Source organism: Ochotona princeps, chromosome 2 (genome assembly GCF_030435755.1).
Source record: "Ochotona princeps isolate mOchPri1 chromosome 2, mOchPri1.hap1, whole genome shotgun sequence".
Lineage (NCBI taxonomy): Eukaryota > Metazoa > Chordata > Mammalia > Lagomorpha > Ochotonidae > Ochotona > Ochotona princeps.
In genome coordinates this window covers 19082557-19105526 of record NC_080833.1, presented here as the reverse complement: position 1 = coordinate 19105526, position 22970 = coordinate 19082557, and the positions used below count along the sequence as shown (strand labels likewise).

The window sequence follows — 22970 nt, the reverse complement described above, 5'->3', positions numbered from 1 at the left end:
ATCAACTCAGGCCTTCAAACCCAAGCCCCGTCCCTGGGACAAACTGACCCACCTGGCTCCTGGCACATGGCCAGCCACTGGGCCTGAATTTCTAAACCCGGGCCCTATCCTGGGACAATCCGACCTACCCGGCCTGAGCCCTGCTGCCTGGTTGCTCAGAGCTGGGGCTAGCTGGCCCCTGAGACTAACTTTCCATCTTCTAGTTTACTTCCCAAATGGCTGTAACAACCAGGAGTCAAGGACTTCATCCCAGTCTCCAACATGGAGAGGCAAGGATCTAAGCATTTGAACCACTTTCTGTTGGCTTCCCAAGACCACTAGAAGGAAGCGGGAAAAGAAGTAGAGCAGCTGGGACTCAAACCAGCACTTTGATATGGGCTGTGATTGTCACAAGCAGAAGTTTAACATGCTGTCTCACAAGGCCCCTCTCCAGCTCCTGTTTATCAAGAACTGTGTACTGAGGGGTGGGAGAACCCAAGTATCTATGTAACTGTGTCACATAATACAATGTAATTAATGAAGTTAAATAATAAATAATTAAAAAAAAAAAAGAACTGTGTACTGAACATACTACACGGGTTATGCTACTGACTCGCTTTTTTTTTAAACAATAGCAACAAAAGCATGTGTTTATTTTTATCTGAAAGGCAGATTTACAGTGAAAAGCAGAGACAGAAAGATCTTTCAACTGCTGGTTCACGCCCCAAATGGCTGCAACGCCAGTCTGAAACCAGGAGCCAAGAGCTTATTATAGGTCTCCTACTTGGGTGCAGGGTCCCAACGCTTTGGTCCATCTTCTAATACTTTCCTAGGCCACAAGCAGGGAGCTGCATGGGAAGTAGAGCAGCTAGGATTTGAATGAGCACCCGTATGGGATCCTGGTCTTTCAGGGGGAGGATTAGCCACTGAGCAATCAATGCAAATATATATCACTCAGATTTAATACATAGAGTCTTGAGTTAAAGCAAGCTTTAAGTTATCTAAGTTAAAACTATTTAATTGTAATTGTATGCATCCATATTGCTTTTGAAGTCTGAGTTAGGTATTTAATAACAGACTTTGAAAGCAGAAAATATATTACACTAGTCTGTGAAAGGAAGCACATATAGCTGTACATTGGAGGAAAAAAGGCAATCCAGTAGCATGGATGTGTTGTGACTAGGTATCTAGTTTCCATCTACATGAGCTACATGAGCCCCAAAGCCCTGTAACCCCATTTTGTGTCCTCCTACCTGTCAATCAAAATGCCCTCTTCCTATTGTATAGTAAGAAGTGTTAAGTGGGGTGGCTTTTGGCATTCTAGCACCTGTGATTCTAGCACTTTCAACTGAACTATTACATACTATATCATATCGTAACTGTTAGGAAGAAAAGATTGTTGCTTAAGGACCCGGCACCATAGCATAGTGGTTAAAGTCCTGGCCTTGAATGCACCAGGATCCCATATGGGCACCGGTTCTAATTTCGGCGGCTCCCCGCTTCCCATTCAGCTCACTGCCTGTGGCCTATGGCCTGTGGCCTGGCTTTGGGACTCTGCACCCACATGTGGGAGACTCAGAAAAAGGTCCTGGCTCCTGGCTCCAGATTGGTTCAACTCCGGTCATTGTGGCCGCTTGGGGAATGAACCATCGGATGGAGGATCTTCCTCTCTGTCTCTCCTCCTCTCTGAATATCTGTCTTTCCAATAAAAATAAATAAATCTTAAAAAAAAAAAAAGACCATCGCCATTGTTTTAAGATATAGGTAGCAGGTACTGCCTTTGGTTCAACTGTTTTAAGTCGTCATTTTCTCAAGCTAAGTGCTTGCTGTTCCCAAATATGCAACAATTACTTTTACACTTTTTCCTTCCAACACTTTCTTGATTGTCTTTGCAGAAACAAAGTAAAAACAAAAAATTGTCCTCTTTCTCAGGATCCACCTGCTTCATCTAGGATGTAAGGGGTGGATTCCATGAAAATATGAATACTAGGCTCCATGTGGACCTTGTGGAGGTGTCACAAAACTCGCAGGTGATTTCCCACCTCTGGAGGTACCACCCTCTACCTCATAAAAAGAGGCCAACAGCTTGGGGGGAGCTCCCTTGCTTGCTCTCGCCAGGAACATGGCTGGAAGTGCTGCACAGGTGTCTTCTCTTTGCTTCCATGTCTCCTTCCTATAGGAAATCCTGTAAGCCACTCATGCTGGATAGATCCTATGGGGGAGGAGAGAGGAATTCTATCTGCTGATTCACTCCCCAAATGGCTGCAACAGCTAGAGCTTCACAGATCTGAAGCCAGAAGCCAGGAGCTTCCTCAGGGTCTCCAACGTGGGTGAAGGGGCTCAAGGACTTCAGCCATCCTCCACTGTTTTCCAGGCCATTACTGGGGAGCAGAATTCGAAGTGGAGCAAACAGGACTCAGCCTGATGGCTCAATGGGCTTATCCTTCCCTTTAAAGTGCCAAGGTCCCATAAGGGCACCAATTTGTGTCCCACAGCTGCTCCACTTTCCATCCAGCTCCCTGGTTATGGCCTGGAAAAGCAGCAGAGCTCAATACTTTGGGACCCAACACCTGTGTGGGAGACATGAAAAAGGCTCCAGCCTCCTTGGTGACTTCAGATAGGCTCATCTTTGCCCATTGTAGCCATTCGGGGAGTGAACCAATGGATGGAAGATCAATCTGTCTCTCCTCTCTGTAAATCTGTCTTTCTAATAAAAACAAATAAATCTTCAAAACAAAACAGAGCTAGAAACAATGAAAGACATTGTCCACAAACAATATTACATCTTGAGGGCTAGTTTCAGAGTATTCTACTTCATGCATTAATAGGAACAAGTGACCTCCATAATTTGCTATAAAGCACTTATTTTAGGATCTCCACTTGGAGTGCTAGCATCCCATATAGGTACAGGTCATTTCTGAAGAAGAAAAAAGATAAAGAGGAAGCCGATAGACATCTAGTCAAGATAGGGTTAAGTCTGTGCAAGGCCAATCTCCTTACTGTAGTGGTGGAGGAGAAAAATCCCAAATCATACTCACCTGTTGCTATTGACACATGAGATAGAACATTGTGGAACTTGCACTCAAGCTGGGATATTGACTGTGGACAATATATTTTGTCTTGCTTCTTGAACAAATAACCATGTTTATTTATATAATTTGTTTATTTGAAAGGCACAGTAACAGAAGACAGAGAAATTCCATCCACTGCTTTACTACCCAAATGTTCCCAAAAGTCTGGGCTAGGCCAGACAGAAGCCAGGAGCCAAAACTCATAACAGTCTCCCACATAGTTGGCAAGGACCTGAAGACTCAGGCTACCACTGGCTGTTTTTCAGGGTAATAATTAGCAGGAGATTGGATCATAAGCGGGGAAGCCAAAATTGTATCCCAGGCACTTCACTATGGGATGTGGGCACCCCATCTACAGATTTAGCCCCCTGAGTCACTACGTTGTCCCCTGATCTCGGCTGATCTGTTGCTATAGAGACCTAGAATGACCAAGTCATACAATACAGGTCACTAGAACAGATTCTGCCGCGTTCCACTGTGAGTCTATCAGTCTACACTTTCTTCAGCCATTTGCTTTTATTGAAAAATGTTAATGCAGGGCCCAGCGCATAGTCTAGTGGCTAAAGTTCTCTCCTTGCATGCACTAGCATCCCATATGGGTGCTGGTTCATGTCCCAGCAGCCTCATTTCCCATCCTGCTCCATGCTTGTGACCTGGGAAAGCAGTCGAGGATGGCCCAAAGCCTTGGGACCCTGCACCCGCGTGGAAGACCTGGAATAAGCTCCTGACTCCTGGCTCCTGATCGGCTTCGCTCCAGCCATTGCAGCCACTTGAGAGATCTTCGTCTCTGTCTCTCCTTCTCTTTATATATCTAACTCTCCAATAAAAATAAAATAAATCTTTAAAAAACGCTAATGAAGTTCGAATTGGTTTCTCTGGTTCATGCCAGCTCTTTCGTGCTAGACCTGGCAGGGGGAGCGACTGCTTTACCTCTTCTTGTCTGTGAGGACTAAAGTGTATGACCAATGTATACAATACAGCAAAGTTTAAACTTCATATCAACAGGGCTAGCATGTTGGTATAATAGTCTGGATGTCTGTCTGCATTCCCATATGGCCACTGGTTCCAGCCCAGCTGCTCTACTTCCAATCCAACTCTCTGGTTATGGCCTGGGAGGGCAGCAGGGGATGGCTCAGGTTCTTGGGCCTTTGCACTCAAGCAGGAGACCTGACAGAGGCTCCTGACTCCTGGCTTTGGATTGTCTCAGCTCCGGCCATTTGTGGCCATTTGAGTAGTGACCCAGCAGATGGAAGATCTTTTTATCTCCACTCTCTGCCTTTTCAATAAAAATAAATAAATCTTAAAATGGTTGAGGTGGGGGGCGCTAAGGAGACAGCGCTATAACGTTGTGGGTTTTTTTTCGTTTGTTTTTTTTGTGATTTGTCATAGTTCTTTAATATGCTTTGGAAACATGAGCATACGACGAAAACAACTTAGAGGCGGGCAAGGGGAAGATTCGGAGAGCCAAAAAGGTATCTTATACAGGAGCCCTCCCGGATTCTTCCCTACCCTCAGCAGAGCTTTATGAGAGCTCTATGAGTCTTCCCATCATTCCCGGGTCCCTGTAGCAAAGAGACAGGATTTCCCCCGACCAGCTTCGGATGAAGCTACATCCACAACCCGAACCCACTAGTTCAGGCCAAGTTGACAACTTCACCACGCAGACACCAAAGCGCCAGCGCGTCATGCTCCCGCGAGACTTGGTTCCAGACGATCATGTGACGGTCCAAGATGGCGGTGCCCAGTGAGGCGGAGGAGGAGGCTATCGTTTACCTAGTGGTGAGCGGTATTCCCCCCGACTTGCGCTCGGCCCAGCTACGGAGCTACTTTAGCCAGTTCCGAGAGCAGCGCGGCGGGGGCTTCCTCTGTTTTCACTACCGGCACCGGCCCGAGCGCGCCCCTCCCCCGGCCGCTCCTGACGACTCTGCCGCGGAGGATCCGGCTCAGCCTTCGACCACCGATGCGCGCGCTCTCTCCACTCGCGACTGTGCTCCGGCCCACGCCCGCACCTGCTGCTGCGTCGTCTCGGTACGGGGTTTGGCTCAAGCCCAGAGATTTCTTTGCATGTACTCGGGTCGCCGATGGCTGGATTCTCAGGGGACTTGGCTGCCGGGTCGCTGTCTCGTCCGTCGGCTTCGACTACCTTCGGAGGCGTCAGGTACGAGTCAACTGCATCGATGGGCGCTTGGCACCTCTGAGGGGTGGTGAGGATAAGTTAGTCCCTTGATATCATTCTGTCGGTGTTCTGGAGAGAGTTTAATGTTCAGCCTTGCACTCCAGTTTAACGCGGGAAGGAAAAAAAAGAAGGGCCGATTCGGACGATCTTTCACTTTCTAATTTATTTGGTTTCTTCTGGGAACTTTTTTCTCAGAAGAGTTGTTTTTGCGCTGGCACAGGTTTCTGTTCATCCAAAATAAGCGGCAGAGAGACCAACTCGCTAGAGTTTATGTGGGAAGAAAAGAAGGACTGTGTGTGTGGGGGGGGGGGAGGATACAAGTACCAGGGTTACCCAGACACAAAAAACAGTCATGGGTTTTAAAGATTAAATGAGGAAAGATGTGTAAGTTGTTTTGAAGCCCTTATCCTTAGCTGTAAGAATGAATGAGAGGGGCCCAGCGGCTAGAGTCCTCGCCTTGAAAGCCCCGGGATCCCATATGGGCGCCGGTTCTAATCCCGGCAGTTCCACTTCCCATCCAGCTCCCCGCTTGTGGCCTGGGGAAGCAGTCTAGGACGGCCCAATTCATTGGGACCCTGCACCCGTGTGGGAGACCTGGAAGAGGTTCCAGGTTCCCGGCTTCGGATCGGCGCGCATCGGCCCGCTGCGGCTCACTTGGGGAGTGAATCATCGGACGGAAGATCTTCCTCTCTGTCTCTCCTCCTCTGTGTATATCTGGCTGTAATAAAATGAATAAATCTTTTTTTAAAAAAAAGAATGAATGAGAGGCATCACTGCAGGGTTGAACAATCAGTTGCTAGAAAGGCATCCCCACAGTATCCTTGTGTAGCGTGGCTGTGCTAGGCTGAGCTTTTGGCAGTCGTCTGACAGTTTCTGTTGCCAGCCTCCTATGTGTGAGGCCTCTGCCCCTCATGGCTCCAGGGCCTGTTCTGGCATCTTTCAAATTAGCACTGCTGTTATTTTTCTTCTACTCTTATGTTCCTCACCCACTCCTCTGAGGTGCAAATGAAAACATCCCTTTTCTTTGCACAGTTGCCACTTTCCTGAAGTAACTTTGGTGAGCAAACAGGAACCACAATGCCACGCCCTCTAGTCCATTCACTGAACAGATGCTTGTGTTGTTGGCCTGAGTGGGAATCCACAGTGGAAGACAGATTTGAAAAAAGATAACTGTAGGGGCTGGTATGATGGTTCAACTGGGTAACCCTCCACCTGAAAGGAAGGCATTCTGTTAATGGTTCCTGGGCACACTCAATGAACTTATCAGGCATGTTCTAAGCCCTACATTTTCTTTTTTTTTTTTTTTTTTCTTTTTATTTCCTTCTTTAAACAAATGTATTTTTATTGGAAAGGCTGATATACAGAGAGAAGGAGAGACAGAAAGAGCTTCTGTCTGCTGGTTCACTCACCAAGTGGCCACAGTGGCTGTAGCTGAGCTGATCTAAAGCTAGGAGCCAGAAGTTACTTTTGAGTCTCCCACGAGAGTGCAGGGTCCCAAGGCTTTGGGCCATCCTCTGCTGCTTTCCCAGGCCACAGGCAGGGAGCTGGATGGGAAGTAGAGCAGCTGGGACACAAAGCGGCACCCAAATAGCATCCCAGCGTGTGCAAGGTGAGGATTTAACGACTGAACCAAACCCTTCCTTTACTTATAAACCTATGAGACAAAGCTATTTTTTGAAGATTAATTTTTATTTGAAAGGCAGAGAGACAAAGAGAAAAAGAAAGAGATCCTTCATGTGCTGGTTTGCTCTGCAAATGGCCACAATGACTGAAGTTGGGCTAATCCAAAGCCAGGAGATAGGAGCTTCCTCCAGGTCTCCCACATTTGCTCAGGGGCCCAAGGATTTGGGCTATCCTGCACTGCTTTCCCAGGTCACAGCAGAGAGCTGGGTGGGAAGTGGAGCAGCCAGAACATCAGCAGATGTCTATATGGGATGCCAGCACTATAGGCAGAGGATTAGTGTGTTGAGCCCCACAAGCTTTTGTTGTTCTCATTTTGTGGGTGAGGAGACTGAAGGATGCAGAGGTGATGTGATTGGTCCAAGTTAGGAGCCAGCATCAGGGCTGCAATCTAGTACCCAGGCATCACTGTCTGGAGCCCACGTCCTTTGTCACCAGCAGCTGTGACACGACAGAGGGAGAAACTGATGTTCACAGGAAATGTGGCCTTTCATCTGGATCTTGAAAGATCAAGAGGAGTTCGTGGGAAAGAATGGCATTCATGGTAGGTGGCATCTGCAAAGATGTAGAGATGGATGGGCCAGCTGGTGAGGCTTTTGCAGCGTGGTGAGCTGCTGGGCATTGCTGGAACTCAGGGCATGAAGGGATGTGTGGAGAGGGAGTGGGTGGTGTCCATGGGAACCAGATCTTGAAGATCTGTGCCCAGTCAGGGTGGCAAGAAGTGACACATAGTTGCCAGGTGGTTCTGGCCAGGAAGAGAGGTTGGGATCAACAGACAATAGAAAGGGAGGAAGACCATTAGGCTGAGGGAGTTAAACCTTGACTGATCTTTGGCTCAAATATAATGCTAGAAGTTTCTTTTTTTTTTTTTTTAAGATTTATAAGATCTATTTATTTTATTGGAAAGTCTGATATACAGAGAGGAAGATTTTCCATCCACTGATTCACTCCCCAAATGGCCACAACAGCCAGAACTGAGCCAATCCAAAGCCAGGAGCCTCCTCGGGGTCTCCCACATAGGTGCAGGGTCCCAAGGCTTTGGGCCATCCTCAACTGCTTTCCCAGGCCACAAGCAAGGAGCTGGATGGGAAGTAGAGCTGCCGGGACTAGAACTGACACCCATATGGGATCCTGGCGGCATGTGCAAGTTGAGGACTTTAGCCCAAGTTTCTGGATTTTAAGATGAATCCTTCTCTCTCCTTCCCAAGGTTTGGACTCCTTCCCTTTTAAGACCCGGAAGGAGCTGCAGAGCCGGAAGGCGGAGAATGAAGCCTTTACCCTGGCCGACCTAAGGCAGCTGCCAGAGCTGAACCCCCCAGTGCTGATGCCAAATGGCAATGTGGGAACTCCCCTGCGGGTCTTTCTGGAGTTGATCCGGGCCTGTCGCCTGCCCCCTCGCATCATCACCCAGCTGCAGCTCCAGTTCCCCAAGACAGGCTCCTCTCGCCGCTATGGAAATGTGCCCTTTGAATACGAGGACTCAGAAACTGTGGGACAGGAGGAGCTTGTATACACAGCGGAGGGCGAGGAAATACCACAGGGAACGTGCCTTAAAGACCCGCCAGCCAGCCCCTGTGGAGGGGCCGAGGAGGACGGGGAGGAGGAGCAAGAGGCGTCTCACTCAGATGACGTGAGTACAGCGCGCTGGCACTGCCAGGCACCACTGTTCCATCACATGTGACCGGAATTCTGAGCCTCAGTGTGGGAGGTTGCAAGGAGGAGGGGGTCCCACTGATGGTGAATGTGAACTGCATGTGCATACATGCACGTTTCTTACAGGGAGGGTCCTAAGTTTTAGTCCAAAGCTTCTTCCATGCCTCTTCTTTCCATTTCCTCAGAAGGAATAGCAGAGCTCCTTTCTATGAATGCAAGCGTCCCCAGCAGGAGAGGCACAGTGACTTGCCTATGGCCAGCGAAGCAAGCAGAGACCCCTGGGATGGCACCCTGCCTCTGCTGCTTCTCCCACCCCGAGGCTTTTCTGACCTTGACTTGGGCCAAACCGACATGAGCTTGCATTCTGACTTTATCAGTAAAATAGACCACACTTCAATTCTCTTCTTCAGACCCGACTGTCCCTCCATAGAATCAGGTGAGGTGCACTTGCTGGGCCGACTCTGTGTGTATTCTGGGTGAGTTCACCCAAGTTTCCAGAGATTACAGCCCAGCATTGCTGGCACATCTGGACCACATCTGGTAGCACAGCTGCCCTCCTGCTGGTCCCCCAGCCCCTGCCACAGAGTCTCTCAGAGTTTGCCTGGGTAAGGGTTCCCCCAGATTCCACTCCATGAGATACACCATCATCCCACAGGTCCAACCATGAGCCACACCATCTTCCCACAGGTTCAGATATCCCTAAAGACAGAGAAGCAGCATCCAGAATGGCTGCCTGGTAGCATACTGGTGCTGCCCTCCTGTTTATTGTATGAGCAGGCTACTGGGCTACTCTGAGCCAAGGCTCATGTGGAAAATGAGTATAGAGGTCCTTATCTCACTGGATGCTGGGAAGATTGAGGGACCTTTCATCCAGCAAGCAGTGTTGCTTCAGTCCCTTCTTTTACGGTGACATATCTCCAAAGGTCTGAATGGTGTGTGTTAATGAGCACTGCGACTGGTGAGTCAGCTGTGTCGGTGAGGGCTCCGTGCAGCCATAGGACTTGAGGGACAAGGAGGGCTTTCACCAGCTGGGCAAGAGGGTATAGAAGAGAGGGCATGGGGCTGGGCAGCTGGACCCAAAGGACACCTGTCCCTCCACCCACAGGACGATGACCGGGGTGAGGAATGGGAGCGGCACGAAGCGTTGCACGAGGATGTGACGAGGCAGGAGCGGAGCAGTGAGCGGCTCTTCGAGGAGGAGATTGAGCTGAAGTGGGAAAAGGGCGGCTCTGGCTTGGTGTTCTACACTGACGCCCAGTTCTGGCAGGAAGAAGAAGGAGGTAATGCGGGGGGGGCGGTCAGGCGGGGGTTGGGGTCATCCTGCTGCGTTCTCTTGGGGTCCCCTTTTCCACATGGTATGTTCACTTCCTGGCAGTGCCCCCAGGTGGAAGCCGAGGGATCAAGCTTACCTTTACCGTATATGTGAGATCAGTCATCGTTGAAAGTCATCACAGGGCTGGGGCGATGGTGTAGCACACTAAGCCTCTGCCTGTGGCACTGGCATCCCATGTTTTCCGTGTTTGTTTCATGGCCACTCTACTTCCAATCTAACTCCCTGCTAATGGCCTGGGAAAGCAATAGAGGATGGTGAAGTCCTTGGGCCCCTACACCCACATGGGAGACCTGAAAGAATCTTCTGGCTCCCAGTTTCAGATCACTTCAGCTCTGGCCATTGTGGATGGGAACCCTCTCTCTGTCTCTCCTCTTTCTCTCTTACTCTTTCCAGTAAAAACAAATAGATCTTAAAAGAAAAAAGAAGGCCCATCAGTTCCAGGGAGGACCTCCCAGAAGAGGGAGAGCAGGGTTAGGCAATTCTGATGCCTGCCTCCTGACCCGGATGCCTGGGTGTGGGCTCCGGGTCTGGTCCTGTCTCCGGCTTCCTGACATTGTGAACTCTGGGAAACAGTGATGATGGCTCAAGGAGTCGGCTTCCTGCCAAACTGGATCATGTGCCAAGCTCCCAGCTCTGGCCTTATCCCAGCCCCTGCTGTGGTGGCCTCTAGGGAGCGAACTGAATAGGAGCCCTCTCTGTGTCTTTGGCTCTCAAATAAATAAGAAGTAAAAGAACATGAAAGCAGAAACAAAAATCCCAAGCTATGGAATTCTATACCTTAACTGCAGGTTTAGTTCTCCACAGAACAGAGGGTCCTTCACTCACTCTGCCAGACGCTTCTCTGTCCCTGCAGACTTTGATGAGCAGACGGCCGATGACTGGGACGTGGACATGAGCGTATACTACGACAGAGGTACTGGGCGCGGGGAGGTGTCACGGGAGGTGGAGGAAGTGCCTGGCCTGGCAGTGCTACTCCGCCGGCCCTGCTTAGCAGAGGCTGGCCCAGGGAAAGCGTCCTCTGGGAGAGGCCCCTCAGAGCTCCTCACTTCTGTCACCTCTAGGTGAGCGCATGCAGTGGAGCCTCTAGACAGAGCCTTCCCCTATCTCTAAGGAGATAAGACAAGGAGATGGCCCTCAGGGAGCTCTGAGCCTGGTAGAGGGGGTGGCCTGGAAGTCGGGAATCTCATCAGAGAAGCAAAACATGCCAGGCATCGGGGGTGGGAGAGGGAAGACATGAGTTCTGATCCCATCCAGGTCCCTTGCTGGTACTGTGGATTTCCTCATCTGGGGGGGAGACAAGGTTCTTCCTGCTGGCAAGCTCCCAGTCTAGCGAGAAAGAGAGGGGAGCAACACCACGCAATGAGTCAATGTGAGGGGTCCCAGAAGCCCGATTCCCCTTTCCCTTGAGGGCGACCCTTCCACCGACTGTCTCCTGGGTTCTCAGATGCTGGGGACAAGGATGCCCGCGACTCTGTCCGGATGCGTCTGGAGCAGAGACTCCGCGATGGCCAGGAAGATGGCTCTGTGGTTGAGCGGCAGGTGGGCACCTTCGAGCGCCACACCAAGGTGAGTCGGCGCTGTGCCCTGCCCACCGCCCCGCTCTGACCCTCCTCTCCCTCTTCCTTTGCCCCTTCCACCCCTACGTGCTTCCTCGGGCAGGAGAGGGTCCAGTTTTTAAGCCTCGTCCTTTCCCTCTGCAGGGCATTGGGCGGAAGGTAATGGAACGACAGGGATGGGCCGAGGGCCAAGGCTTGGGCAGCAGGTGCTCAGGGGTGCCTGAGGCATTGGATGGTGATGGCCAGCACCCCAGATGCAAGCGTGGATTAGGGTGAGTGTGACAGAGGGGGACCCTAGCTTCCATTGGATGGGTGCTGGATGCTTCCAGGGACAAATTCGGAAACCCAATTAGAGGGGGAAAAGTACCTGACACTTTGATCCCCTAGGATCAAAGTACAAGCAGTCTGGACTTAAAGCTGGTGGGGAGCCCACAGTGACAGAACGGGAGTGTCCCAGGCCCCTGGTGGCTAGCACTGTCAGGAGTCGGGGGAGCTGGACACAAGATCTGGTCTCAAAGGCTCCTTGCGGAGGACACCTGGTACCATTAACAAAGGACGGAGGACAGAACAAATTGGTCAACTACCCCAGCCAAGGGTTGGCAGTGAAAAACTGGGCAAACAGAGACTAAGGTGAACTGTGTCAGCCAGTGGATTCTGGAGAGATTTCATCGTGCTTGGAATGGGGAGATTGGCAGCAGTTCAGAACTGCTGAGCTATCAGAACCACTTGAGCAGGCATGGGGGATCCTGGGATGGTTGGGAGGCTCGATGTGGTTTCTCCCATTATCTCCTCCCTTCCCCACAGACACAGGAAGGAAAAAAGAGAATGTGGAAACAAGGGTCTTACTTTCCTCTAGCCCAGACCCTTTGCACCCTAGTCAACTACGTAAAAATCATCATCGTCATAAAAAAAAAAAAGGCTTCATGTTGGGGACAAAGCAGGTGGATGTCGCCAGGTCCCTGTCCCTCCCCACCCCCTTGACCGGGGTTTGAACACGACAGCCCTCTCACAGTAGCTCTTTGGATGCAGGTACCACGGCGAGAAGCTACAGCCTTTTGGGCAATTCAAGAAGCCCCGTGGCACGGGCCTGGGGCTCATTTCCACCATCTACGATGAGCCCCTGCCTCAGGACCAGAGGGAGCCGCTGCTCCGCCGCCAGCCGCCCACCAGCATGAAGTTTCGGACAGACCTGGCCTTCGTGCGGGGCTCCGGCGGGGCCTGGAGCAGCTGCGCCGAGCCCGAGTGACCTCGGCCCACGCCCGAGCGGCCACCGAGGCCAAAGGCCGGGGGGCCTGTTCGGGCCTTGCCTAGTTCTCTACCTCAGGGACAGATTTATGGCAAGCTTCCTGACCTTCCTTCGGATTTCAAAGCTCCACGATGGAGCCGCACTGGTCTCCTAACCCCGGCCCGGACTGCGCTGCCCCCCACCTCCCGGCACTCGGAAAAACTGGGTTTTCCGGCGTTATCCACGTTATCCAGGCGGGGCGGGCAGAGCCCGCGGGAGGCGGCTCAAGTCTGCGATGTGTGGTGGAAGAATAAACTTTGCCAAACGCATCTCCCCTTCTCTTTTGGCCTGGAGCCTAAAGCGGGTCGGGAAATCACAGGACGTTTCCGTTCTCCGAGATGCGCAGTGGATACCTGCGCGGCCACGCCTCTCCCCCGTGCGTCATCCGATGGGGGCAGGACTTCCGCCTCAGGCCCCGCCGTTTCCGACGCCATCCGGAAGTCGGGAGTTGCGGGCCATTCGGTTCATTTGCACTGTGCCACGGACAACCGGCCTTCTCCAGATTCCTGCACGTCCGAGCTCCCCCGCCATCGCTCGGGCTGTCTCCTGCGCGCCCGGCCGCTGTGTCCCCACCACACCTCCCGAATCCGGCTGGCCCCGCGCCATGGCAGAGGCCGCGGTCAGCACGGCCTTCGGGCAGGCGGTAATCGGGCCGCCGGGCTCGGGGAAGACCACCTACTGCCTGGGCATGAGTGAGTTCCTGCGCGCGCTGGGCCGGCGCGTGGCGGTGGTGAACCTGGACCCGGCCAACGAGGGGCTGCCGTACGAGTGCGCCGTGGACGTGGGCGAGCTGGTGGGGCTGGGCGACGTAATGGACGCGCTGCACCTGGGCCCCAACGGCGGCCTCCTCTACTGCATGGAGTACCTGGAGGCCAACCTGGACTGGCTGCGAGCCAAGCTCGACCCCCTGCGCGGCCACTACTTCCTCTTCGATTGTCCGGGCCAGGTGGAGCTGTGCACGCACCACAGCGCCCTGCGCAACATCTTCTCCCAGATGGCTCGGTGGGATCTCAGGGTGCGTCCCAGGCCAGGGCCGTAGAGGGAGGTCACACAGTGAGCTAGGGGCTGAGTCGCTTGGAAGTGAGATTGGCTTGTGAGTTCAAATTAAATTTTCTTTAAGATTTATTTTTATCGGAAGGGCAGACTTACAGAGAGTTAAGAGAGATGTTGCATCCCCTGGGCCACGCCCCAAATGGCTGTAACAGCCAGAGATGTATTGATCCAAAGCCAGGAGCCAGGAGCTTCTTCTGGGTCTGCAGTGTGAGTGCAGGGTCCCAAGGCTTTGGGCCATCCTCCACTGCTTTCTCAGACCACAAGCAGGGAGCTGGATGAAAAGTGGAGCAACCTGGACATGAACCGGCATTCACATGGGATCCAGGTGCTTGCAAGAGAAGGATTAGCCAATTGAGCCATTAGGCTGGGCCCAGTGAGTTCAAATTGTGGCTCTACCACTGACTGGCTGTGTGGTCTGGGTCAGTCAGTTCAGTTTCTCAGCTGCTAAAGGGGCCTGTTTATTGCCAACTTACTGTCTTGGGAAGTAAGGAAGAGATTATGTGGCAAGTGCTGCGTTGGGAAAAAGGGAAGGCGTGGAATCTGGTGCTGTAGGCTTTGAACCTACCCACCAGAAGGTGTGGTACCGGGCATGATGTAAGACAAAAAAGTGCCCCTTCTGTCCTGGAAAGAGAACGAAGGGTGGTGGTTAGAAGAAGGTGGGAGCCGGAGGAGAGTGGAAGGAAGGACCTTGTGGTCTTCAAGGGGGAAGCGAGTAGCTTGGGGTCCCCTGCCTCCCTGGTCATTCTCACTCTCGTCTCGTCCCCTTGCAGCTGACAGCCGTGCACCTGGTGGACTCTCACTATTGCACAGACCCGGCCAAGTTCATTTCAGTGTTGTGCACCTCCTTGTGCACCATGCTGCACGTGGAGCTGCCTCACGTCAACGTCCTGTCCAAGATGGACCTCATTGAGCACTACGGGAAGCTGGGTGAGAGCTCCCACTCCGGGCATCTCCCGCTCCAGGCAGGCAGCATGGGGCGACGTGGTCACAGGGCTCCGTGCCAATCACCATTGTTGGTTCTGGAGTCAGGAGCTGCAGTTAGCAATGTGTTGTATGAGGGGATTGAAGCAAGGTGGGGTGACTGGGTGACTGGGTGAGGGACAGGCAGGCAGTGTCTCACTACCCTGAGGCAATCCCTTCCCAGCCCATGCCCCGCCTGTGATGGGAAGGCACGGGTGGAGGGATGAGGGGATGTCAGGGTCTGGTCTTGGCCTGCACCGCATCCATTGCTCATGGCACTGGAAGCGGATCTGGTGTGGGACGAAGAGGGCGTGCTGAGGTCGCATGATCAGAAGTCGAACTGCCAGTTGAAGAATGTGAGTGTGTGTGGGCGGGAGCCTGCTGCACATTGCCTCGTTCTACTCTAAAGGCTGTGCTGGCTGGCCCTGCCACCTGCAGGGATGTGCTGATTCCATCCGTGCTCTCACTGCAGTCCTGAGCGCCTTCGTCGCCAACACTGATTTCTCTCCTTAGCCTTCAACCTAGACTACTACACGGAGGTGCTGGACCTCTCCTACCTGCTTGACCACCTGGCTTCAGACCCCTTCTTCCGCCACTACCGCCAGCTCAACGAGAAGCTAGTGCAGCTCATTGAGGACTACAGCCTGGTCTCCTTCATCCCACTGAACATCCAGGTACAGGCGGCTCTCACGGGGCCGGGCACTCAGCCAGCTCTGCAGGCAGTGCCTTTGTCCTGGGCTCCATCTGGCTTTGATGGGGAAGGCCGGTGAGCACGGACCCTGGAGAGAATGGCCCACATTCTTACCCTGTGTCTTCTGTACAGCTGTGTCTGCCCCCACGCGTGTTCCCCCACCTCAGTATGAAGGTTGGGTGAACGGAGCAAGTCCTCAGTGGGGCCAGTGCTGTGGTATAGGGGGTTAAGCTGCTGCCTGTGGTCCCAACATCTCAGATGGACTGCACCCAAATGGAAGCAGCCAGTTCAAGGCCCAGCTGCATCCGATCCAGCTCCCTGCTCATGACCTGGGAGAACAACAGAGGCCTGGACTAGTCCAAGTTCTTGGGCTCCTGCATCCACATGGGAGACCTTGAAGCTTTTGGCTCCTGGCTTCAGCCTGGCCCAACCCAACCCTTGGAGCCATTTGGGGAGTGAACCAGCAGATGGAAGATCTCTCTCTTTTTCTTTAACTCAGTCTTTCAAGTAAAATAAATGAATCTGCGAAAGTAAAACCAAGAAATCTCCAGCAAGAAGCTTGTCCAGGGTCTGAGACGAGTCTGTGAGTCGCCTGCAGCTGGCAGGTGCCTGCTGACGGTTGGCGGTGCCGAGGGCCTGTGCCTTGGCCTAGCACCTGCAGAGGTCACCTGGGGGCCACACTGCACGGTAGACTCCTTTCCTGAAGCTAGTTTGCCTGTTCTCTCTCTCCTGCTGTTATTTATTTGTAAGGCAGAGATAGCACTCCTGTAAATTCATTCCCCAAATGCTGAACATCGTTGGCGCCGGGCCAGGCTGAACCCAGGATATGAACTTTAGTTGTTTGCTGCATGGGTGGGAGGGCCCCACCTGAGCTGCCACCTGTCGCCTCCCAGTAGGTGTGTCAGCCGGAAGTGGAGTCGGAAGCAGAGCTGGCACTCAAACCCAGGCCCCCTGTGAGATGTGGCATCTCAAGCAGCATCTTAATTGCTGAATCAAATGTTTGCCCTGTCTGTCTTCCCCCCCCCTTTTTTTTTTATGTTTGTTTACTGTTTGAAAGACACTGATAGAAACATCTTCTATCCACTGGTTCACTTCCCAAATGACTGCAATAATTTGGAGTTAGTCCAGGCCAGAGCCAAGAGCCAGGAACTCTGTCCTGGTCTGCCACATGAGTGAAAGGGGCCCAGGTACTTGGGCCCTCCTTTGCTGTTTTCCTAGATACATCAACAGGGAGCTGAATCGGAAGCAGAATGGCTGGGACTTCAACCAGTGCTCACATAAAATGCTGGCACCGCAAGGAGCAGCTTAGCTTACTGTGTCACAACACCAGCAAGCCCCTCTTTTTTTCCTTTTTTTAATAAATACATCTTTGAAAAAAATTATTTTTATTGGAGAGGCAGAGAAAAAGATCTTCCATCCGATGATTCACTCCCCAAGCAGCTGCAATGGCCGGAGCTAAATCAGCCTGAAGCCAGGAGCTGCCACATGGGTGAAGGTCCCCAAGGCCTTGGGCCGTCCTCGACTGCTTTCCCAGGCCACAAGCAGGGAGCTGGATGGGAAGCGAGGCTGCAAGGATTAGAACCAGAGCCCATTTGGGATCCTGACACGTGCAAGACGGGGACTTCAGCTGCTAGGCTACAGCGCCAGTCCCCCTCTGTTTGCTTTGTTATGCCACACTTTGGTTCCCTATTATGAGATGGTATCATTACCATCATTCTGCGTATTATTCATAACAAGTAGCTCTCTCTGAAGACCTTTTCTGGGAGGCGCTGAGGAGTGTACAGTCTGATCTGCCCTTCGCATTTGGTGAGGTGGACTGTTTTGACCACTGAATGGGTGCTGACCCAGGTCACTTAAATAGCACACACGGTAACCAAACACCTGCTCTGTTACCACTGGTCCTGTGCCAGGCTGGCCTCTGACCTCTCAGGGAATCAGGTTGAGTCAGGGCAGCTGTACCACCAGGTGTTCTTGAGATGGGGGTTGGGGGGGCTTGTCCTCAGTGAGGAGTGCAGGGGGCCCCAGAGGAGCTCCTGTGTTCTGACCAGAGTGGGCGGTGTCAGGCGTGGCCACCGTGCTCACGGGCTTCTCCCCTCCTCTCTCAGGACAAGGAGAGTGTGCAGCGAGTTCTGCGGGCCGTAGATCAGGCCAACGGCTACTGCTTCGGGGTCCAAGAGCAGCGCAGCCTGGAGGCCATGATGTCCGCAGCGGTGGGAGCTGACTTCCACTTCTCCTCGTATCCTTGCTGGTCAGCCGGCCCTGGCCGGGAGGCTGAGAACTGGGTGCTGGGAGTGGCCACTGCAGGTGCAGGCCCCCCCAATCACCATAAGCGGCTGGTTCCCTGGAGTTGGGCTCCCTGAGTTGTGTTTCCTGTGCCGAGACTGCCCTGAGGACGAGGGAGGACTGCGATGGGGAGGCCCCACAGGAATGCTGGCACCTGGAGAAGCCCCGAGGTGCCATCTGCCAGCGGCATTGCAAGGGACAGGCCAGCTGGCGGTGCAGACTTCAGCTGCACGGTGGCTCCTGTTGAGCAGGGGCTGTTGGCAGGAACACCAGGTTTGGGTGCATGGCATAGAGCAGCCCCTCCAGCAGGGAGGCTGCCCCGGAGGAGGGCCACTGCGCAGTACAGAGGTTCCCAGGATGAATGAAACACTGTTGGAAGAAGCGGAAGAGGCTGGAGATCAGGAAAGAGTGTCCGCTACAGGAGTTGGTGCCTGGGAGGGTCCGGCATGGGGCATACTGTGGGCTCCCTGGCTTCCGGCTCAGACAGTGAGGTAGGCATTTGTGCTAGTCATTGAGGAGGGGGGGTGAGATGTGTGGGACCTGGCAGGTGTGTGTGTGTGTTTAAGACTGATTGGTTTGAAAGGTAGACTGACAGGAAGCAAGAGATCCATTTTCCTTTTTTTTTTTTTTTTATAAAGATTTATTATTATTGGAAAGCCGGATATACAGAGAGGAGGGGAGACAGAGAGGAAGATCTTCCGTCCGATGATTCACTCCCCAAGTGAGCCGCAACGGGCTGGTGCGTGCCGATCCGATGCCAGGAACCAGGAACCTCCTCTTCCAGGTCTCCCACGCAGGTGCAGGGTCCCAATGCCTTGGGCCATCTTCCACTGCTTTCCCAGGCCACAAGCAGGGAGCTGGATGGGAAGTGGAGCTGCCGGGATTAGAACCGGCGCCCATATGGGATCCCGGGGCGTTCAAGGCGAGGACTTTAGCCGCTAGGCCACGCCGCCAGGCCCGAGATCCATTTTCCAATGTTGGCTCACTCTGAATGGCTGCAGTAGCCAGGGCTTGGTCAGGCTGAAGTCAAGGGCCAGCAGCTCTGTCCTGGTGTCCCTCACAGTCACAGTCTTCTGCTGCTCTCCCTGGCCCGTGAACAGGAAGCTGGATTAGACATGGGGTAGGGAGCCAGTGTTGTGTAGTGGCTAAAACTGCCACCTGCAGTGCCGCTGTCCCATGCGGGCATTTTAAGTCCTGGCTGTGGCACTTCAGTCCAGCTCCCTGCCAGTCACCTGTGAAAGCAGTTTAAAGTGGTGCAAGTGCTTGCCTCCAAATAAGTCAAATGAATATATATATATATAGATAGATAGATAGATAGATAGATTAAGATTTATTTATTTTTATTGCAAAGTCAGATATACAGAGAGGAAGATCTTCCATCTGATGATTTACTCCCCAAGTGACCGTCACGGTCAGTACTGCGCCAGTCCAAAGCCAGGAGTCAGGAATTTCCTCCAAGTCTCCCATGTGGGTGCAGAGTCCCAAGGCTTTGGGCTGTCCTCGACTGTTTTCCCAGGGCACAAGCAGGGAGCTGGATGGGAAGTGGAGCTGCCGGGATTAGAACTAGCGCCCATATGGGATCCCGGTGCATTCAAGGTGAGGACTTTTAGCCGTTAAGCCACCGTGCTGGGCCCCAAAACAAATAAATCTTAAAGAAGCAGTGTAGGCAAGGCTTGACCTGGCAAACAGCAACCTGACGTGCGTGTGTTGTGTTGAAGGAATGGCTAGAATTGTAGAAGGGGCAGCTAGGACTTCAGAGTCGCAGCAGTGGCTGTAGGTCGAGGGAGCCAGGTCAGTGGCTGCCATCTATCAGGGCACAAGGTCGTGGAGCAGGCCAGGCAGTGCGGGCCCTCCAGGCTGATGCTCTGGCTCTGTTCACTATGTGCCAAGCAGACGTGTGTCTTTTTGTTTTTTTTTTTTCAATTGGAAAAGCAGACATACAGAGAGAAGGCGATACAGCAAGAAAGATATTCTGTGTGCTGGTTTATTCTCCAAGTGGCCGCAGTGGCCAGAATTGAGCCAAACAGAAGCCAGGAGCATCTTCCAGGTGTCCCATGTGGGTACAGGATCCCAAGGCCTTGGGCTGTCCTCTGCTGATTTCCCAGATTACAGATGGGGAGCTGGATGGGCAGCGGAGCAGCTGGGACACAAACTGGTACCCATATGGGATCCCGGCACATGCAGCTGAGGACCTGGCCACAATGCTGCTGCACCGTGTCCTTCTTTGAATTTTTGTGTTCCTTCAATTTAGTAGAAGATTTATAGCAGTCAGGAAAAAAATGAATTGATTTTTTTGAAAGACAATGAGAATTGATAGCATAAACCATCCCTTGTTCACTCCCCAAATGGCCACGGCTGCTGAGACTCGGACACAGTGAAGTCAGGAGGCGAGCATTCCGTCCCAGTCTCCCGCATGAGCGGCAGGCACCGAGGAAGTTGAGCCATCGCCTGCTGCCTTTCCCAGCGCGTCAGCCCAAAGCTGGATCAGACGCGAATAGCCAGGACTGAAACCGGCCCTCTGATACAGGGTGCCGATGTCATAAGCAGCGTAACTCAGGCTCCAGAGCATCAGGCCCTGTAAGTTCATTCTTGCAGAAAGAGAGAAGACAGAGTCATTGAGCCCCTCAGATGTGCTGGTGTCATGCTGGCACGTCCTGCCATTGTCCTCTTTAACCCTCAACTGCACTCAAGTGATTTTTTTTTTATAAAGATTTATTTATTTTTATTACAGTCAGATATACAGAGAGGAGGAGAGACAGAGAGGAAGATCTTCCGTCCGATGATTCACTCCCCAAGTGACCGCAACGGCCGGTGCTGTGCCGATCCGAAGCCGGGAACCTGGAACCTCTTCCGGGTCTCCCACGCGGGTGCAGGGTCCCAAAGCTTTGGGCCGTCCTCGACTGCTTTCCCAGGCCACAAGCAGAGAGCTGGATGGAAAGTGGAGCTGCTGGGATTAGAACCGGTGCCCATATGGGATCCTGGGGCGTTGAAGGTGAGGACTTTAGCCGCTAGGCCACACCACCAGGCCCAAGATTTATTATTTTTATTGCAAAGTCAGATATACAGAGAAGAGGAGAGACAGAGAGGAAGCTCTTCCGTCCATTGATTGATTCTCCAAATGGCCGCAGAGCTGATCTGTAGCCAGGAAGCAGGAGCCTCCTCCAGGTCTCCACATGGATGCAGGGTCCCAAGGCCTTGGGCCATCCTTGACTGCCTTCCCAGGCCACAGGCAGGGAGCTGGGATTAGAACCAGTGTCCAAATGGGATCCCAGCAAGTGCAAGGCGAGCACTTTAGCCAGTAGGCCTCTGCGCCAGGCCCTGATGTGATGTCTTACACATGAGAAAAAGGAAGTGGTGAAAGCAGCATTTGAACCCCTTGGTCCGGCTGCAACGCATGTGGTAAGAGGCAAGTCCGGGAGCATTCGGGTCCGGCTGCCTTGGGAGCTGTCAGACCTGCTTGTTCTTGTTGCCCTGATCTGAAACGGTGATCGGAAAGAGGAGGGGTGGGAGGAGTCTGCCAGGTGTGGGAGGGTCAGATCCTGTCCCACCCAATTCGCCATCTTCTGTGAGTGCTGCCAGCCTTGACGCTGTCCTTCAGCACACTGGGTATCCAGGAGAAGTACCTGGCACCCTCGGACCAACCAGTGGAGCAGGAAGCCATGCAGCTTTAACGACTGGCTGGGGTTGGGAGGCCGATGCACAGCCCAGCCCAGGGACGGCAGAGGCTGCCACTGAGCGATGGACATTCCGGCCGACAGAGACCTTTGAGCAATCCTCCAGGCCAGCGCTCGGGGCTGGCATGGGGACACTCAGCTCTACAAAAGGCTTCCGGCCAAAAAGTCGGATGTGGCACCAAGCCAAGCCCCTCGCACATTCTCGGCCGAGCCCAGGAGCCATGGGCCCTGCCACCAGGAGTTGAACACTGCCCCACCGCGGCTGTGCTGGCAAGCACGATGGTGCGCCAGTTTACTTTATGCTTGTTTGTGACTGCCAAACTTCTCTTCCATCCTCCAGACTCAGGGTATTGGGGTGGGGGAGGAGTGTCTCCCTCCCCTAGAAGTGTCCCATCCCTCGTGCAGATTAGTGTTGGCTCAAGCACCAAATTTGCCCTACTAGAGGGATTTTTTAAAATGTTATTTATTTGAGAGACTCCAGCAGACCTCTTCCGCTTGCCTACAACAGCCGGAGCTGGGCCAGGCTAAGACTGGGAACCAAGAACTCAGTCCAGGTCTCTCAAGGATCCGAGTCATCGCCTGCTGCCTTCCGGGGCACCTTAGCAGGAGTGGGCAAACTCCAACCCACAAGATGGCCTCATCTCGATGCCACTGCCCACCCTGCGCGCTAGAGGGCCGAACGTCTCCAGTCATGTACTTCTGTTCATCTCCCCTTGTGATGATGAGTCTCAAGTTTGAGCCTTTCCAGGCAACATGTCCTAACGAAGTTTTATTTTATTATTCCACAATTTTGCTCTTTTTGGCAGGTATCTGTCATTTTCCACTTAGCACACCGATTAAAAATGTGCTTCAAAAATTATATTTCTACAAAGTGAGTTGGTTAATGGAAAATGTTAAGTATATTATGACAGAAAGGTTTGCAAAAATTTAACTTAATGGGAAATACTGGTTGCTTTTCGTTTTTTTTTTTTTAAGATTTATTTTATTTTTATTGGAAAGTCAGATATACAGAGAGGAGGAGAGACAGAGAGGAAGATCTTCCATCGATGATTCACTCCCTAAGTGAGCGCAATGGCCGGTGCTATGCCAATTCGAAGCCAGGATCCAGGAACTTCGCTGTAGGTCTCCCACGTGGGTGCAGGGTCCCAAGGCTTTGGGCCGTCCTCGACTGCTTTCCCAGGCCACAAGCAGGGAGCTGGATGGGAAGTGGGGCTGCTGGGATTAGAACCGGTGCCCATATGAGATCCCGGTGCTTTCAGGGCGGGGACTTTAGCTGCTAGGCTACGCCACTGGGCCCTTGCTTTTCGTTCTTGACGCTGGTCACTACAGTTCATATCTTGCGCCAGCAGGTGGCGCCCCAGACTTTATTTTGCCATTGGAACTTGGAGCTGGGCAGGACCCATGGCCTTGGGAAGGCTGTTGGAGACATTTACTGCTGAAGGCTTGAGTTTGACCGAGCTGCCGCATGGATCACCCTCGTGCTCCTCACAGCAACCCCAGGATATAGGCAATATGAGGAATATTATTAAGCCAGTACCTTTTTTTTCTAATTGTATAAGTTTTATTTTTGATATTT

At 52.7% G+C, this 22970-nt stretch overlaps 2 protein-coding genes and 1 long non-coding RNA gene across 3 annotated transcripts; 2 read left to right on the top strand and 1 right to left on the bottom strand.

Annotated features, from left to right (window-relative positions):
* The first annotated feature begins 4749 nt into the window (after positions 1 to 4749).
* Positions 4750 to 13003, top strand: GPATCH3 (G-patch domain containing 3). The gene is made up of 7 exons (XM_004592361.2): positions 4750 to 5208; positions 8115 to 8536; positions 9665 to 9839; positions 10746 to 10805; positions 11337 to 11458; positions 11593 to 11720; positions 12478 to 13003. The coding sequence occupies exons 1-7, from the start codon at positions 4782 to 4784 to the stop codon at positions 12692 to 12694; spliced, it is 1551 nt and encodes a 516-aa protein (XP_004592418.2). The 5' UTR covers positions 4750 to 4781; the 3' UTR covers positions 12695 to 13003.
* On the bottom strand, positions 9643 to 11233 carry LOC131482598 (uncharacterized). Its single transcript, XR_009247146.1, has 3 exons — positions 10670 to 11233; positions 9969 to 10125; positions 9643 to 9819 (listed from the first exon to the last, which is right to left on the bottom strand). It is a non-coding gene; the product is annotated as an uncharacterized LOC131482598 (long non-coding RNA).
* GPN2 (GPN-loop GTPase 2) lies at positions 12969 to 21459 on the top strand. The gene is made up of 5 exons (XM_004592209.4): positions 12969 to 13748; positions 14557 to 14713; positions 15260 to 15420; positions 17543 to 17673; positions 21319 to 21459. Exons 1-5 carry the CDS (start codon positions 12969 to 12971, stop codon positions 21389 to 21391), a joined length of 1302 nt encoding a protein of 433 aa, XP_004592266.2. The 3' UTR covers positions 21392 to 21459.
* The last annotated feature ends 1511 nt before the right edge of the window (positions 21460 to 22970 follow it).

What these genes read in the sequence shown, in the direction of transcription:
- GPATCH3 (XM_004592361.2), top strand. Translation starts at nt 4,782, where the DNA reads ATGGCGGTGCCCAGTGAGGCGGAGGAGGAGGCTATCGTTTACCTAGTG. An exon ending in AGGCGTCTCACTCAGATGAC is followed by an intron (nt 8,537 to 9,664) that starts GTGAGTACAGCG and finishes CTCCACCCACAG; the next exon opens with GACGATGACCGGGGTGAGGA. An exon ending in CCTTCGAGCGCCACACCAAG is followed by an intron (nt 11,459 to 11,592) that starts GTGAGTCGGCGC and finishes TTCCCTCTGCAG; the next exon opens with GGCATTGGGCGGAAGGTAAT.
- GPN2 (XM_004592209.4), top strand. Translation starts at nt 12,969, where the DNA reads ATGTGTGGTGGAAGAATAAACTTTGCCAAACGCATCTCCCCTTCTCTT. An exon ending in TCATCCCACTGAACATCCAG is followed by an intron (nt 15,421 to 17,542) that starts GTACAGGCGGCT and finishes CTCCTCTCTCAG; the next exon opens with GACAAGGAGAGTGTGCAGCG. An exon ending in GCTGACTTCCACTTCTCCTC is followed by an intron (nt 17,674 to 21,318) that starts GTATCCTTGCTG and finishes GCTGTCCTTCAG; the next exon opens with CACACTGGGTATCCAGGAGA.